The sequence below is a fragment of the Sturnira hondurensis genome, unplaced genomic scaffold (assembly GCF_014824575.4).
Source record: "Sturnira hondurensis isolate 20B ecotype Veracruz unplaced genomic scaffold, ASM1482457v3 Scaffold0006496, whole genome shotgun sequence".
In the NCBI taxonomy this organism is placed as follows: domain Eukaryota; kingdom Metazoa; phylum Chordata; class Mammalia; order Chiroptera; family Phyllostomidae; genus Sturnira; species Sturnira hondurensis.
The window spans coordinates 10,207,251-10,223,780 of NW_028079127.1; the positions used below are offsets into that span (position 1 = coordinate 10,207,251).

General features: G+C 43.7%; 1 protein-coding gene across 2 annotated transcripts in view; it reads right to left on the reverse strand.

Annotated features, from left to right (window-relative positions):
- LGR5 (leucine rich repeat containing G protein-coupled receptor 5) overlaps positions 1–15,462 on the reverse strand; it is a 151,822-nt gene extending 136,360 nt beyond the window's left edge. For both annotated transcript variants that reach the window (XM_037049446.1, XM_037049445.1), the window contains exon 1: positions 14,987–15,462. In XM_037049446.1, the coding sequence (XP_036905341.1) occupies positions 14,987–15,198 (212 nt within the window). In that variant the 5' untranslated portion in view covers positions 15,199–15,462. The remainder of the gene's footprint in view (positions 1–14,986) is intronic.
- Positions 15,463–16,530: the final 1,068 nt, after the last annotated feature.

Sequence of the window (16,530 nt, forward strand, 5' to 3'; positions counted from 1 at the left end):
TGATTTAATGTTAATGAAATGAATGGGATCCTGAGGCTACCTGCAGAGGCCCTCTGAACTGTTAAACAAACAGAGTCGTTTTAAGGAATGCTCACTGCAGGAGAGTAAACAGTGCGCTCAAATTGGCTGCACAAAATGGTATGAGTGTGTAGAAACTGCCTTTTTTTGGCTACACCTGCCCTGTTACAATACACGCAGACGTCAAGCTGATAAGTCATAAAACGGTAGAACTAGGAGGGACCTCAGAGCTTGTGCTCACCTCTAATTTTGCAGGTGCAGAAACTGAGGCAGAGAGTTTCTGTGTTTTGCCAGGAATTCTATGGCTGGTTGGTGGGGTAGCTAGAGCTAGCTCAGAGGTTCTCAAAACTTGACTGCACATTGAATTTGCCTTGAGGAGTAAAAAAAATCAGATGCCTACTTTCTTTGACTGGAGATTCTGATTCCATTGGTTTGGTGTGTGGTCGGGGTCTCGAGATGGTTAACATTAGGCTCCAGCTGGAGATGATGTGCAGACAAATTTGAAAACCATGAATCCACACTTCTAAGCACAACTCTCCTCTTAGTGTTTTGGTTTCGTTTGGTTTCCCTGCACCATAGTGTTATCTCCAGTTCCTAAGAGTTGCCTTATCATCCTGTGGTTAGTGTAGGTAAATATATATATTTTAAGATTTAAATTTTTTTTCTTGTTTATTGATAGAGAGAGAAAAAGAAACATCAACTTGTTCCACTTATTGATGCATTCATTCCTGTATGTGTCCTGATTGGAGACTGGACCGGCAACACTGACATATTGGGGCGACGCTCTAACCAGCTGAACTACCTGGCTCGGGCTGTATTGTGAGATTTTGAGGTTGCTTCCAAAATGAGTTTCCTTTTCTTCCACGTGTAAATGCAGAAATGTGCCTGTGCACATGTGTGTGCCTGCGTGTTAGTAGACCTTCCAGAGGAATGAACTCTGCCCTCCGGATGAGCCAACCCAATAAGCAGAGATGGTAGTAGCCAGGGGCTATGTCAGGTTGGGAGCCTGTCCTCTTGGCTCACTCTGTCCTGAGATTCACCTCCCCTTTGAGTTCCTCTGGACATTTCCTGATCCTTTTCTTATTCGCCACCATCTCCTCTGGGCTGTCACTGTCCTCTTAGGCCCCTCCTACCTGGAGAATTTGCTTTGCCTGAGAGAGGACCTTCTGACCCTTCTCTTGAACTCACTCAACTTTTGCTGTCTTCTGGTCTTTCTCGGTTTAGTGATTATTCACACTGCTTAATAAAGCTGGGCTGATAGATCCCACTTCTCCAATCTGTGCAGCTGGATAACACAGAATACAGGTCTCCCGGAAATTTCTTCAGTTCTTACGTTAGGGCTGTAAAATAAATCAGCTTCCTACTTTAGTAATTCAGTAGGCGCTTGAGAGTTCCAGAATCATATTTTCACATGTATTTCTGTAGTAAGACACAAAAGTATTGCTATAGGGGAGACTTCCCCTGTCCTTTACAGACCTGCTCCCTTGCTTTCATCAGTGACGGGCAGTGCAGCTGGCCTCTGCTGCGGATGGGGTGTGGAGGATCCGTGGAGAGGGGGACATGGGGCTTGTCTGGCAGGATTAAAAGACTGCCCAGTCCAAAGACCACTCTCCCCTCTCTGCTGGGGATCACTGGGCCTAATTCCAGAGGCCCCCTGCTCAAATACAAGTGCAAGTAATATGTTGACTTCCCTATATAGCTTGGAATCCCCTCCCCTCACAGATTTTAGTCACTGGTACCTATTATTCTCCAGGAAGCAATTTTGGCGTTGTTGTCATCACTGACGGCAAAAATTCTTCCAGTGACTGTGCTGAATCAACTGCTTCTTTATCAAAAACAGCTCCAAAGAAATTCCTCAGGAAAATGCAACTCTTTTGAATGTATTTTCAGAGAGACATAAGCCTATTCTTCAAGTCAGTTTTTTTCCTTAGAGTAGAATTATTTTTTTAGTTAATATAAAGAAATACCCAAATGCATTTTTTTTTTCATTAAAAACTTGTTTTTTCCTGAGTGTGTCTTTGGCTCTCAAGAGAGGTCGGAGTGCCAGTCATTTCTCAGTCCCTTAAATCCATCACTTCCCGCCCGCTGCTGTGTGGAGCAAGTCAGCTGCTCAGTTTGGAGCTTCCAGGGGGCCAAGAAGTTACTAAACTGAATTTTTCCTACGTACTCAGGAAAAATTGTGGAGTTGGGTGAGATGAAAAATGAGATAACAAAAACAATTTAAATGAGATAACAAAAACAAGAGGACCACAAATTGTGGGCCATTTCAGTTAAATCACATCTCAGGAATGCCTCACACTGGGCCACCAGCCCACAGTCCGTGACAAAGCGTTCACTCAGTAGCCAGTCACCCTGGAGATTTGTGTGGTGTCTACACAGTGTTATGCACCCAGATGAAATCTAAAACTTCATTCAGCTACAGAATCTTCCATCTATTTGATACCAAGGATCACAGATGAAAGATAGAATGTTTTTACCTAAACAGATGCTGAGTGATGCCCTTATTCGTTTGAAGCTGCCTCTCCTTGCTTCCCCTATTCTTTTACCAACTAGGCACCTCTCTGCTGTTCTCTAACTTGTTTTTAACATTAAAAAGTCTTGCGTAATGAAAATTATGTTTACACTTATAAAATTTCAGGGAAATTACTTTAAATATTTTGGGAAATACCAATAAGAGCCAACACCATGTATCTGAAGTGTGGGATTAGCGTTAGCACAACTGCAGCATTATCCCCCCAAAACACAGCAGCACCTCACAGTTAATGCATGCTCCACGTAAGAGGTCCTGTGTGAAGTGCGTTAGGTGCATTATCCTGCCAGTCCTCACGACAACCCAGTGAGGCAGATGTCATCACTATTGCCATTTCACAGACAAGCAATCCAAGGCACAGAGCACTTCCCAAGGTCATTCAAGATAGCGCTGTTTTTTTTTTGTCAAGAAATGTTCTCATCCCCAAAGTGGAGATAGTTAAGAATTATTTTACTGCTTGTTATGGAGATCAAATGAGAAATGGGGGGTGAAAGTGTTAAAAGCACTATTTGAGTGTATTTTCTGCCATGGGAGTTTACAAACTGTCAGCTTTAGAGGACCTCTCTATCACCACATTGCCAGGTTACACCAGAGATCATATCAGCTCATCTACTCTGTTACACACACATCTGTGGCCAGAAAAATGGTTCCTTATATCTTAGGTGTGGACAAAGTACACATCTTACGTAGAGTTCAGGGAAACATAGGAGTGCCTCCCAGAGGGAGGAAACGGTGCCCAGTGTCTCTCCTAGGTGCCTTGGCCACATCCCCTTTTGAAGCTGCCCTGGCACAGGCACGTGTGGGCACAGAGTGTTTCCTGGTGCAGGCTTCAATATTACTCAGGTATGGCGTGGCTGATAGGCCAGGAGTCACTGATGTTGAAAAGACGGTTGCTCACAGTTCCCAAGAGTAGGGGGCGCATTGGTTTGCAGGGCCCCATGGGGAAGCGCCTGGGTCTGCCCAGAGGCCGGAGTAGGAGAAAAGCAAGGGTGAGAGCCTTTACTATGGTCTCCGTGGGAAGAAATGGACAGGATAAGCAGGCTTTGCCTCTGCTAGGTTGAATCATTTCAGCAGGCTGTGGGGCATAGGGGCTGTTTCCAGTTTTCTGGTACCTGGCCCTGGGGAGATGAGGGCAGGGAATATTGACCTAGAGTGTAAGAGCCTGACAAAGAAGGGGGCTGGGGGGGTGGGTTGGTTTGCAGGGGGTGCTGCATATATAGGGGGTGCTGCATGTATAGGGGGTGCTGCAGAGGAGTCATGCTACTTCTAGGAACCAGCTAGCCCCGGGAGTGGCAGCCTCTCTTAGGTCAGCAAGGCCCCAAGAGAGAAAAGCATCATAAAATACAAAGAAATGAAAAACATGGTTAACACACAGGGCTTCTGTGCTCTCTGATCCAAATCCAAGGGAGCCCCCTTCTTTGGTTTAAGAAAACTGATACTTTAAGGGATAGATAGTTCAGTAGTAGAAACAGAGAAGTGCGGCGATCAAGGGTGGTGAATACTGTGACCAGCGGGGTCAGCATGGCGTGGAAGCATCAGAGATGGTTTCCTAAAATGGTGGGTCACAGCAAGGGTCCTGTGATGTTTGAATTGAGTGTAGAAAGACTCATAGAACTCAGCAAAATGAGAAAGAATAAGAGCATTTCAAGCAGACCTGCCACGTGTGAATACCAGGAGGCATGAAACATGGAAACTGCAGGAGGTAGTTTGACATGTCTGGAGAGAGGAGTGCATGGGGGGCGGGGGAGGGGGACCCAGCAGCAGAGTTTGCAGCTGGGGGAGAAGCAAGAGGAGCTGGCATAGTGCGTTAAACCGAGGAGTTCAGTTGTATGATGGAAGCCATAGGAAACTGCTGAGGGGCTGACTATAGGAGAGACATGAGCAGAGCTGCATTTTGGACAAACTAGTGAGTGGCCAGGAGTGTGTGTCCTGTTGGTGGGGGCCAGTTCTATGCAAACCGAGACAGGAGACTGTCACTGTTATCCAGGAGAAGAGTAAGGAGAGCCTGGACTAACGTAATTTCAGTGCTAGAGGAGAATGGGAACAGTCACTAGAGACATTTATGAGGACTAAATTGAGGTCTCATAAATTGAGGTCACAAAATAAAAAATTTGGAAACATCTAAAAAAGTAACAGAGTTTTAGAATTCATTTGAGTATCTGGCATTGGAACATAAAGTTGACAGGAGGGAGCACTAGATGAGGGTTTCTGGGTTGGGTTCCAATCCCATTTTTGCCAGCTATGTGATTTTGAGAATGTCATATGCCTCCCATGAGGACAACTTTCGTATCTATGAAATAAGGTGTTGGATTAGGTGATTTCCAAAGTCTTCCCTATTCTAAGTCCTGTGCATGGGTAGACACTGCGTTGGAATCATCCAAAACCTCTGCAATACACCTGTGTGATTTTCATTCCATTTATTTGGGCAAATAGGGCAACGCTCTAGCACTCATGATTAAATTTCAGTCTTGCACTGTGTAATGTGACCTTAGGTATACAGCTTAGTCATTCTGGTAATTTGTGGGTAAAAGATTATCCTTTGAGTTCTTTATGGTAGAACTTACTCTAAATGTAGTTAGGTATTAGCTCAAGCTCTGAATTGGTTTTATTATAATTAATGTAAATCTACCCAAATTAGCTTTCCCTTCCCAATACACAAATTAACTAACTACACTCTGTGGAGTTTTTACAGCTAAGGCAAAGGGAGCTTCACATTCCTACATAATAGTTGTTTGGGATCAGTCAATATCCACCCAACACTTCTCATGATTATAAGAGCTTGGGGAAGTGGAATTTAAGCTGGAACGCCAGCAGCTGTAAGGTGGAAGGTGGATATTTGCTGTCAGTTAATCATGTTGCTAAAATTTTTCAGCTCTTCCAATGAGGTATGCTTGCACCCTGGGAGAATCTGGTTTAACTAGGATTTCCTTGTGCTACCCGAGCTTGAAGACTCAATAAAAAAAGATCTTGAACTTCCTCCTGTACTCTGTTGCCCTGGGCCCCAGAGAATGGGGCTGTGGTAAGTTAGTCTTCCACCACAAGGATATAGTGATGTGGCTTCCCCAAGTTAAAAATCAAAGACCCTGATTTTGGTGCGCTGAGAGTGGATACTTTAATTCCAAACATTATTCTTTCTAACTTTCCTTCATCTTGTAGTTTGAAGCCTTGGGGAGAACGTGTCTTGAGATAAGAAAAATGCATCCTTCTAGCCCTCCTCTGATGCTGTCTAGAAGGGAGGGATGGAAAAGGATTCAGAGAGACACTGGAGAAGTGAACCATCTGGGGTCAGGGTGCCCAGTGGAGGCCTCAGTCTCTCAGGGCTGCCTGTCCCGTTCCCCGGGTAGCAGTTTCCCCCAGTTAGTCTTATCACCACTCGTGCCATTTTTAATTTTTTTGGCTAGGCTGTAATTTGTTGGGCAGTTCACACTGTGACGATACACAACAGACCTATTGCCAAATGCAGGCAGGTCTGGGAAGGGTCCCATTGGAATGGGAAGGGTGAAGGGAGAAGAAAGAGGAAGACGTCTTATCTCAGTCTTTACTAGAAGACTCCAAACTCACTCTGTAGATTCATTACGAAATAGATGCTTATTGAAAAAGTCTCAATACATATACTAAATAGATGATGATTAGGGAATGTAATTCTTCCATGGGAATTTTTCTTTCTTTATAATCAAATTATTCTTACTGTATATGCACATAAAAAGCAAAAGCCTATTTTGTGCTGGTAAATTTAAAGACCAATCGATTATGTAACAGAATTCTTTCAAGTAAGTGCCTCCCAAGAAAATTTATAGCCTAAGATCTTCATGTGCCATGTGGTGTTTTGTGTGTTGAACTAACAAACTCATTAAAATAACACTGGGGAAACCCAAACACAACACAATGAAAGTTCTAACGCAGCCCACATTAACCAATCGAGTTTAAAATAATATCTTTGTTATGTGCTAAAGGTTAAAAATCCAGCAAATTCTTTATATTTTTTCCACTTGAGATCATGTGTGGTTTTCTACTTTCTTGAGAACTACACTTTTGTGGCTTTCTGACCAAAGGCAGGTTGTTTTTGCAAATAGATATCTTTTGTAGAGGTTCCTGTTCTACTTAATCAAGATTTCAACAAAAAGGGAAGCACAAAAATATTTACTAGTTTTTTTTAGTAAAACATAATAATCCTTAGGTTCTTTTCTAGTGTAGACTTTGGGAAGGAAGGTATGTATATATAGGTTAGCCAGCACAGTGTGTGTGTGTGTGTGTGTGTGTGAAGCAGTGAAGGAGGGAGGGAGAAAAGGAGGTGGAAGGAGGAAATAAAGGAATTTGGCTGCAAGACTGGGTAAGAGTTTAAAACATTTGGCTTCCAGTTGTGAAAGATGAGCAACGCTGGGGAAACGGTGGGGCTAACAAGGGACCACTTGAGGAAACCTTAATCTCGGCTGGCAGGCTGTGGAGGAAGGTCAGCTCAGTGCACGCGTTCTCAGCTGGAGTTGGGCTCCCTTTGCCAGGACAATTGTCTTCTGCATTTCAGCTTCTGAACCGAACTGAAGCTGCCTTCACACAGCCAGCTCAGTCTCTCCCCTCAAAAGTGATGGCTTGCCACTGTCAAGCCACGTCAATGTTATGTGTCATTTCCACCGAGCAAGGGGCGCAGAAGAAACTATTTCTTACTGAGGTGTTGGTGTGTGCTTGGTGTGTGCTTGGTGTGTGCCTGGGATCGCTCCCTTCCCCCTCAGCCACCACAGTCCGTGTTAGAAAACAGAACAAAACTCCTTCTGAGGGCCAGGGGGATAAAAGGAATCTGAAAATAATGTGCATACACTAAAAATGAGACACTTGAAAATGAGGGAGTGCTGAGTAATTTTAAATTACTAATGATAAGTTAATAGAAAACAAGATTTGAGAGCACTGTTGTAAGAAATTTTAGAGATTATATTTCAATGTTTCCTAAATTTTCTAAACATCAGTACTTACTTGATGCAGGGCTATTTATAATGACTACAACTTATAATTAACCCACCACCTATTTGTATTTCATGGTAACTTTGTAATAGAAAGAATGTTTAGCACATGTTACGTTTACAGCAACAAATGAAGTACAGGGCTGAAAAAATTAAATGAGTAGTTAAGGAAAGGTATTTCTCTGACATATCTAGATTTCTATTTAATAAATTACAAAGAAATCTATGTTAGTGTCATAATTGTTAAACTGCAATACATATATACTACATGAATTCATGTTTTCTTCTTAGTGTAGGCTTTGAAAAGGTATGCATATAAGGTTAGCATATAGCATATACATACATAATATGCAAAATATATTATATGTACATAAACTTTGAAATAATTCTCCATTTCCAATCAAACATATGACAGTATGGAGACGATCTTCACAACATCAATTCATTTAATCTCATCAGTTATAAAAAGTGAATAGAGCCCAAATAACATTGGCCTCTTAAGAATGTTTATGTCTCTCTGAAAGGAGAAATAATTCCAAAGAATGCAACTATTTTCCTTGACACAAAGATCTGGTCATAGAAAACAAACTGTTTTATTCTTGACTTGGAAGTTATCAGTCAATCAATTGCTCTTTGTAATACCCAGGGAGCTACCACAATTTATCTTTGACTTGGAGACAAGAAAACGTGAAAAGGTATTTACTAAACTTAAAACTTGGCCTATAATTCTCCTTTTATTGAAAATTTAAAAACCACACTTCTCAGAGCTTCATAAATTGTGTTCCTGAAAAGAAAAATGTGCTGAAATATTTCAGCACCAATCACATTTACTTTGAGGCATAACCATAAATTAGAAGGCTGGTTTTCTTGTGTTTCTGGTAAACTTGTCCTGAAGATAACTTCAAAGAAGTCTAAAAATATTTTGAGCAATAGAAATATCCTTGGAATTAGCTCACAGGCTCCTGAGTCAGGAATGAAGAGAGTACCTGTGCTCTGAGGTTGTCGGAGGCCATATGATTGTGTCATGTCTGGAACTCAGGAAGAACAGCATAAACATCAGCTGTTGTTATTATTATTGTTATTGTTATTAGAAAAACAAAAGAATTTAGATGTTCAGATTCTGGTGTGTTTGTTAAAATAAACAACTTATTGCATCACTTCAGCCGAACACAATTTAACTGTATTTCAAATGGGACCAGACCGTAATTGGGGGACACCAGTAGTCCGTGTTGTTCAGTTACTTTGCAGATAGGTAGTTCTTTATCTTTCTCTGACCTTTTTTAGCCACTGGGATTTCAACAGCCAGTTCAGCCAATTCTATTCAATTTGGCATTACAAATATTTATGAAATGTCTCTTAACCGTCAGACACTCCTACGGGCTCTAGGATGGAAAGTGAAGATTTTTCCTACCATGAAAGAGCTCACAGTCTAGTGAGGAAGATAAACCCTGAAGGCAAGAGAACCCATCACCACACCTGGAGTATTATCCCATCTGACTTTAAGAAAGATGGTTTCATGGACATGGATTGGTTCCTTTGCATACTCTCAAAGTAAATTTCAGCTTCTCCAATCCCAGATTTAAGCACTGAGAATAGCGGTGTTAGATGAGGGTATGAGGAAGGACTCCTGCTTCTGAAGCATCTTTTAAACTCTTCCCGTACTAACGCCATCACCTTGTTAAAAGTCTTTTAGCATTATCACTAGATAATCTGAAACCAAATGACTAACATCCCACCTACCAGTTTCAAATAAGGCCTATCCATCAGGCTCAGTCAATGGAACAAAAAATATTAACTGGAAGGGGCAGGAGGAAATGCCAGGGATTTCAAGAATGGGCCTGCTTCCTGCCACGTAACCTATGAAGAACAAAATCAATTTTAAATTATCTCAAATTTTACCTTATAGCCTGTGAAGTGTCTCCTTTCCTGTAGACAGTGAATTTCACAGGTGAAATTGAGCATGGGGTTGGTATCTATAATGACCGAAAAATCATGTGCATTGAACCTGACAGATCTGGGAATAAGAGTTCTCGTGGGTTTGAATTCATGGGCAGACGTAACAAATCAAACTTTACTAAGATTCCACAAAATGGGCAACAAAACTAGATAATCGGCTTGTGTTCTTTGGTATGCAGGATGTTAGTTGTGGCCCCAATGCCAGTCTGATGCATCTCTCTACTAGGCGATTCCATGAAGAAAAGCACTACAACAGGATGAGGTGGTTGGATCTCAAAGAAGGAAGTTGGCATCCTCATGAAGTATTCGGTTTACCAGAAATATTCGCTTGTGCAGTGTTTGCAAGTAAAAGTTCCATTTAGCATTGTTCTAAATTTATATAAATAACCAAACAGCACCAAAAAATTACTTTGCAAAATTGCTCATAGAGAGCTCACTGCTGTCTTTCATTTCTGTCTTATGGCATGTGACTTGGATTAATTTGAACCATAATTAAGCATAGCGCTAAAATGACATAAATGTATGAATTTAATAGAAGAAATATAAAAGTGCTTTACCATGGTAGGTAGATATTAAGTATCAGTTATAAAACCATAAATATTCTGCATGTCTTTAATTTGAAATGATAGCTTTATTGGGTTAATTACTTGGTTATCATTCCCATGCTTTTGACAGTTATATATTTTAGAAATGAAAAACAATCAAATAGTGCCGATTAATAACATCTATGACAAATTATAGACCAGTTCTGTGTTTCTGAACTTCTTTAAATATACCCAAGTGTGAATGGTTTCATTATCAAAAAATAGATTTGTTTCACTACAAAGTTTATTTTTGATTCCAATCTTCTAACTCATTTGTGATTGTTACATTTTGTTGCTTATCAGAAGTCCTTTACTTTGAAGAAAATGAGTAAGAAGGTAAAAGATTGAAGATCTGATTGAACATCATGTTTAATTGTACATAAAAATTTGTTCTTATCACATGAACTCTGCCATTTGTATGTTGAACATATTCAGTAAAATACTTATTTTAAACCTATGCTAAGAATTGTTTCAATCAGAGCCACTACTTAAAAAAAATCACTGAGACTACTTTAGTCAATAGTTTCAATAATTGCCCCTTAACAAAAACACTAGTAAAAAAAAATCCTGGGAATCCTGGAGAAAAAGAAAGAACTTGATTAAAATGCAGAAAAGTCATTGGCACTATTATATTTTAAGTGAATTTTAAAAGTAGGTTATACAGCAAACTATAATTTTGGAATTGCTAAAAATTTTAAGACTGTTGTAACAGCTAAGACTTTTGTAACTATTGCTAAAGTAGAAACATTTTCCTTTATTTAAAATGCTTGTCTTTGCTTGAAGGGGAACAGAATTATATGAAACCATTTTTCAATGATGTAAAAAATGTTTTTAAATATTGGAACTGCATTTTAAATGCTTAAAACACATGCATGACGCCAGGGCTGTACTTAATTTAACTGAGTGAAGTTTTTGATAGGTTTTTATTTATACCAGTTTTACTAATTATGTGTAAAATTCAATTTTGTTCCAAAGTTACATATGGAAAAGTACCCAAACTACATACGCTAAATTAAAAAACAAATCTTTCTTTGGTTCCTTTGGTTCATGTAACATAAATTTGCTTGTGGGTAAAATATACATGTCATTTTTTGCAACAGCAAGAAAAAACTGCCTTCATTTAAAACTGCTGTTCTAGATCAATAAAGAAAAGTGTATTTACTATATCAGGAGGTTCATGAAAATTTAGTTTTCAGCTCCGGTGCCATAATAACTGGGCGAAATACATCAAAGTGGCAGAGGGGAGCTTATTTTTAAGAGCTTATTTGAACGTATTTTCACAATGTTCACACTTGGTATGTTAAAATAACTCACCTATAATAAGATTAGATGCTAGAGCTACTTTATTTCTGATAAATCACTACTGGTAAATTGAGATATATTAAACACTGTCAACAATTATTGTCTGCTCTTATGTCTCGACCTTGGCGGTTTCCTTATTTTCTGCTGAGTAAGCTTTATGAGAGCCCTTTGTAAAATCAGAGCCTATAACTACAGGCGAAGAGAGAGAGAGAACAGTAAGATCGAGGTTTCCCAGTGTTCCCACCATGTTCTGTGGCCCAATTGCAGATCAGCTGGGCAATGCAGTTCAGAAAGAAAAAAGAGTTAATATTAATGTTGGCTTAAGACTCAGCTTTTCTGGGGAAGAAAGACTATAAAACTGCACATAAATAGCTCTAGCCTTCTATGGAGAGAGTTAGGAAACTTTCTTTACCTAGGAGTCTGACTAGCCAGCTCTCAGATTGTGGTAAAATCTATTTGCCAAATGCGTACAGCTGGAACTTGCCATCATCAATCTGTCTGAAGAACATGAAACGCTCATTCTTTTGTGGGGAAGGAAGGAAGATCGGGAGATAACATTTTGACTCAAATAAATGTTGATAACCTACTACAAACAAAAAAAGACAGTAGTCTGGCCTTTCACCCACAAGTCTTCACACGCAGCATCTTTCTCATCAAAGCCTAGTCATGACTGGGCCCCAGTGGCATGGGGCTGTAACTCAGTGTTCCCTTTCAAGAACAAAGGGAAGTTATATCTTAAGATAAGAGAATCAGTAAGATACATGCTTCTTTATTTGAATATGAGTAAATAAAAATTCTTCTTTTAGGGTACAAGTATACAAGTGAAGGCAGAAATGGTTAGATAATTCTAGGTGTAACCAAAAGAGGGCACCATCTACCCTTAATGCCTGCACAGATTTCCCCGTGGTTGTAAAAACAAACAAACAACCCTCCCCACATCTCAAACCCCTCAGCCCATGAAAAAAGGGCACTCCATGGATTCTGGCATTTAGTACTCGATAAGAAGACTAAACTGTGGAGTCACTTATTATAAGGAGAAACATCGGCTTAGTTATTTACTTCAGGACTGGTTTCTACATTTTGCACTTACGCTCCCCCAAATGTTAACAACTAGAAGCAAGTATTTAACATTCACTGTGACAAGTTTCCAGACACCCTGAGTTTAATACTGTGTAGGGAACTGAGAACATTTCCCCTTCGGCCAGTGTGCAGACTGTCAACAAATAGTATGAGATGACAATTTCCTTATGGTATTTTAACTCCAAGTTATCTATAACGACAGATAGTGAACAGTGGCAGTAAGATTTCCTGCACACATGGAAGATACAGTTGAATGCATTTGTGGTGTGTGGGAAATGATCTGAAGCAGCATTTCATGCCAAATTTTAGTAACAGAAGCCTAACAAATGTTTGTTCTTTCATGTGGGAGAAAGAGCATCCTGACGCTATTCATAAATTTATTTTCTGTATTCTTAAACACGTTTTCAAATGACTGTTTGGTTCTAATAGGTGGCCGGGGAGGATCGCACACTTCTCTTATATGGAGTTAATTTCTTTAGGGTGATTGCAAAGAATAGTCCTAGGTTCTTAAGCGAAATTGCTGCACTGCTCTCAGAAATTCACTATACAGGAGAACACACGATTCTCGAAACACTGAGCTTAGCAGTTAAAGCAGAGAGATCTGGGGATGAGCATTACTCTCCGTAGCACAGCTGTTTAGGAGGAGAAAATGTGAATTCTTAGAGATTAATCACTTAGGAAAACAGATTTCTATCATTGTTAAAACAACCCCACTGCCACCATCAGTGAGTGTGATTGAAGGGAAACCTGGTGGGGAAACAGATGATTTTCTAGTGCTTTCAAGTAAAGAGAAGCAGGTAAAATAATGTTATGGTAGATGAAGAGGGTACTCCCAACCACTAATACCAAAATGCTAGCACGATGGTCCATCTTTTTGAATGCATATTAAACACATAAAAAATATTTTTTTCTTCCTCTGTCTCCAGAAAAAGAATCACTATTTAGCGGAAGGCGTTGTGCAAGCCTTTTCATGTTTCTTCCCTCCGGAAAAAACTAAACAGAGAAAAGAATGAGTTCACAAACATCCCAACCAGCTCCGCCTGCCAAGGTAACATTAGAGAAGCCGACAGTAAGATTGCGTGGGCTTGGGGTGGGCTCACACTAAAACCTAAACGTGTCACCTTGAAGTCACCAGTGCCCTTCGTCCCGGTGGCCTCGACCCTGGTCTGTCTTCCGGAAGGAACCGAGCCCCAGGTTCTCTTGGGGGGGGCGGCGGAGGGAGTAGTTGCCTTGGTCCCTCCTGAGTCACCTTATCCACCCAACCACCTGTTACCCTCCGGGTCTGGGTTTTCCGGAGACAAAATTGTGAAATGAACCGCTGCCTCGTCTCCACGGGTTGGGGCTTTCTTTAGAACTTGTGTTGGGGGAAGAAAGGGTGTGGGCTCTCCGGGGGATGACAGAAAGCTCCAGGTCCCCTCTTGGGTTTCGGCGCCACTGTTTACCGGCCCGCTGCCTTCAGCCCACTTCCCTTTTNCTTGGGGTGGGCTCACACTAAAACCTAAACGTGTCACCTTGAAGTCGCCAGTGCCCTTCGTCCCGGTGGCCTCGACCCTGGTCTGTCTTCCGGAAGGAACCGAGCCCCAGGTTCTCTTGGGGGGGGGGGGGCGGCGGAGGGAGTAGTTGCCTTGGTCCCTCCTGAGTCACCTTATCCACCCAACCACCTGTTACTCTCCGGGTCTGGGTTTTCCGGAGACAAAATTATGAAATGAACCGCTGCCTCGTCTCCACGGGTTGGGGCTTTCTTTAGAACTTGTGTTGGGGGAAGAAAGGGTGTGGGCTCTCCGGGGGATGACAGAAAGCTCCAGGTCCCCTCTTGGGTTTCGGCGCCACTGTTTACCGGCCCGCTGCCTTCAGCCCACTTCCCTTTTCCTCCCGGGAGGAGGAGATGGTTAAAGATTACACCGTGGCGGTCGGCACTTCAAAGTGCGGCTGGGGCAGCCAAAGGTAAAGATAACATTCCGGCAGCTCTAATCGGGGTTTGTGGTTGCCACATTTTAATCACTTCATTAAAAAAATAAAAGAATGAAAGGAAGAAAAAAATGTTACATTACGCGACGCTGCAAGGGATGCAGAGTAAGTTCCTTTGGAGCTGGGCAAGTTGGAGTTCTCCCTTGGGAAAACTTCTCCCAGCCCATCTCGTCGTGCATAGCGCTGAGGGGACACCGGACACCAGGGGAGGGGAGACTGGGGCAGGGAGCAGGCAGCCGGACAGTGGGTTTCAGGCTCAGGGGCACAAATACCCACACTGCAGGCAAATGCCTACACCCTGCAGGCAAAAATCGCTCTACGATCTGCCTAGAACCTGAGCAAGAGCTGCGGAGCACCAGCGCTTTCCTGGAGTTGCACTTGAAACCTTTTCCCTGCGGGCCCAGAAAATGTGGTTGTCCCACTAGCTGACACACGTGCATTTCCCTGGAGCCCAAGCACAGCGTGCCAAGATGACCTTCGCAAACTCGCCTGCCCTTTTCGGAGCAGGCGGGACCCGCGAAGCCCCCAGCCCGGTCTTGGACTGGTGTCCCTTCCCCCCTTGTCCCCATTTCGGAGTAGAGGGGGAGCTCACTTACAGGTAGGACGTGAAGACGCTGAGGTTGGAGGGCAGCTCCGAGAGCCCCAGGTCGGAGCAATCCACCCTGAGCAGCATCCTGCCGTCGGGCTCGCACTGACAACGCGGGGGGCAGCCCCGCAGCAGCGCTCCGGGTCTCGGCGAGCCGCCCGCTGCCACCAGCTGCAGCAGGACAGGCAAGGACAGGAGCGCATGGACCGAGGAGGTGTCCATGGTGCCCGAGCAGGGGGGTGGCGAGGAGGACGTGGTCGCAGGGCAGCGTGCAGCGGACTGTGCCTCACCAGACGCGACTCCGAGGGCTCCTGCCGCTCAGCGGGCGTCTGCAGCGCGGGGCACCACGGGGCACCACGTTCCCGTCCCCCGCAGGGCGGCGAGGAGAAGCGCCGGCTGGCCTGACCGTGCCCGCTGCTGCCACTCGGACCTCCGGAGCGGCCCTGGCTGCAGCCGCTGCAGGGGCGGGGAGCGTTGCTGCTGCAGGCGGCCTGCTCGGTGTGGAGCAGCATCTCCGCTCGCACGCTCGTTTTTTAAAGCGCTCCAGCCCGAATTGCGCGCCCAGTGACGTCAGCACAGCCCTGATTCCCAGGCACCCTCCGCCCAGCCCCACTTTCCCTCCTCCGGCCCCCTCCCTCCTATGCAGAGTCCGGGGCTGGGATGTTGCTGGCGGAGCGAGCAGCCGGCGAGGTCTCAGCCCTGCGGTTTGCCTCCTGGGGGCGCATTCCTGGGTGCAGCACAGCGTGAGTCGCAGGGGACCCCCACCCTCACTCCTTCTCGCGTCCAGGCTACCCAGATCCGGGAGCGGAAAGAGATCGGTTTGAGACGGCCCAGAAGGACACGCGGGGACCAGAAGATGCGGCGAGCTTCCTCCAAGCCTACTTGAAATAATGGATGAAATACATGAAGTGCTTTAAAGAAATTTAAAAAAAAAAGTATAAAATCCACTTCAGAAGTAGGAAGGCGTCCCCAGGCGGACGATGGGTGTTCGTTTCCCTCCTCACTACACGCCTCACCATCTGGCTCACTTTTGCCCTAAAATCCAAGTGCCGGGTTAACGGCTGCACACACGCAGCTCCCGAGCAGCGAGCGCTCCAGTGCTGCCTTCCTCACTCATCGGTGAGAGGTCGGGGAGAAGTAGAAGTGATCGTTTCCAGTGTTTTAGGGTCATTTGGAAACCACCTCTAGTTAAATGATGCGGGAAAGATAAACGGCTGTTTGCTTTTTTGTATGAGACCCTTCTGCGTCTCAAGGTTCCCCAAGTAAGTGCAGTCCCACCCACGGGAGAGGCACGAGGCTTTAGGAATCCTTGCCGCGGCAGAAGGCATGATCTTACACACTTCTGTGTCCCCGCATCGGATCTGCAGGAGGAAGGAGGAAAGGGACTCAGGGCTTCCTTGCAGAGAAAGCCTCAGTGAGGGGCAAGTCCTTGTCTTCGGACCCGAGTGATAACGCTGAAAGAGGTGACGCGCCAAGCCTGCTGCATCAGCTCACAAAAATGCCCAATTTTCAGTCCGGGGCACAATGCCTCCTTGCTTCATGAAAGCAGAGAAT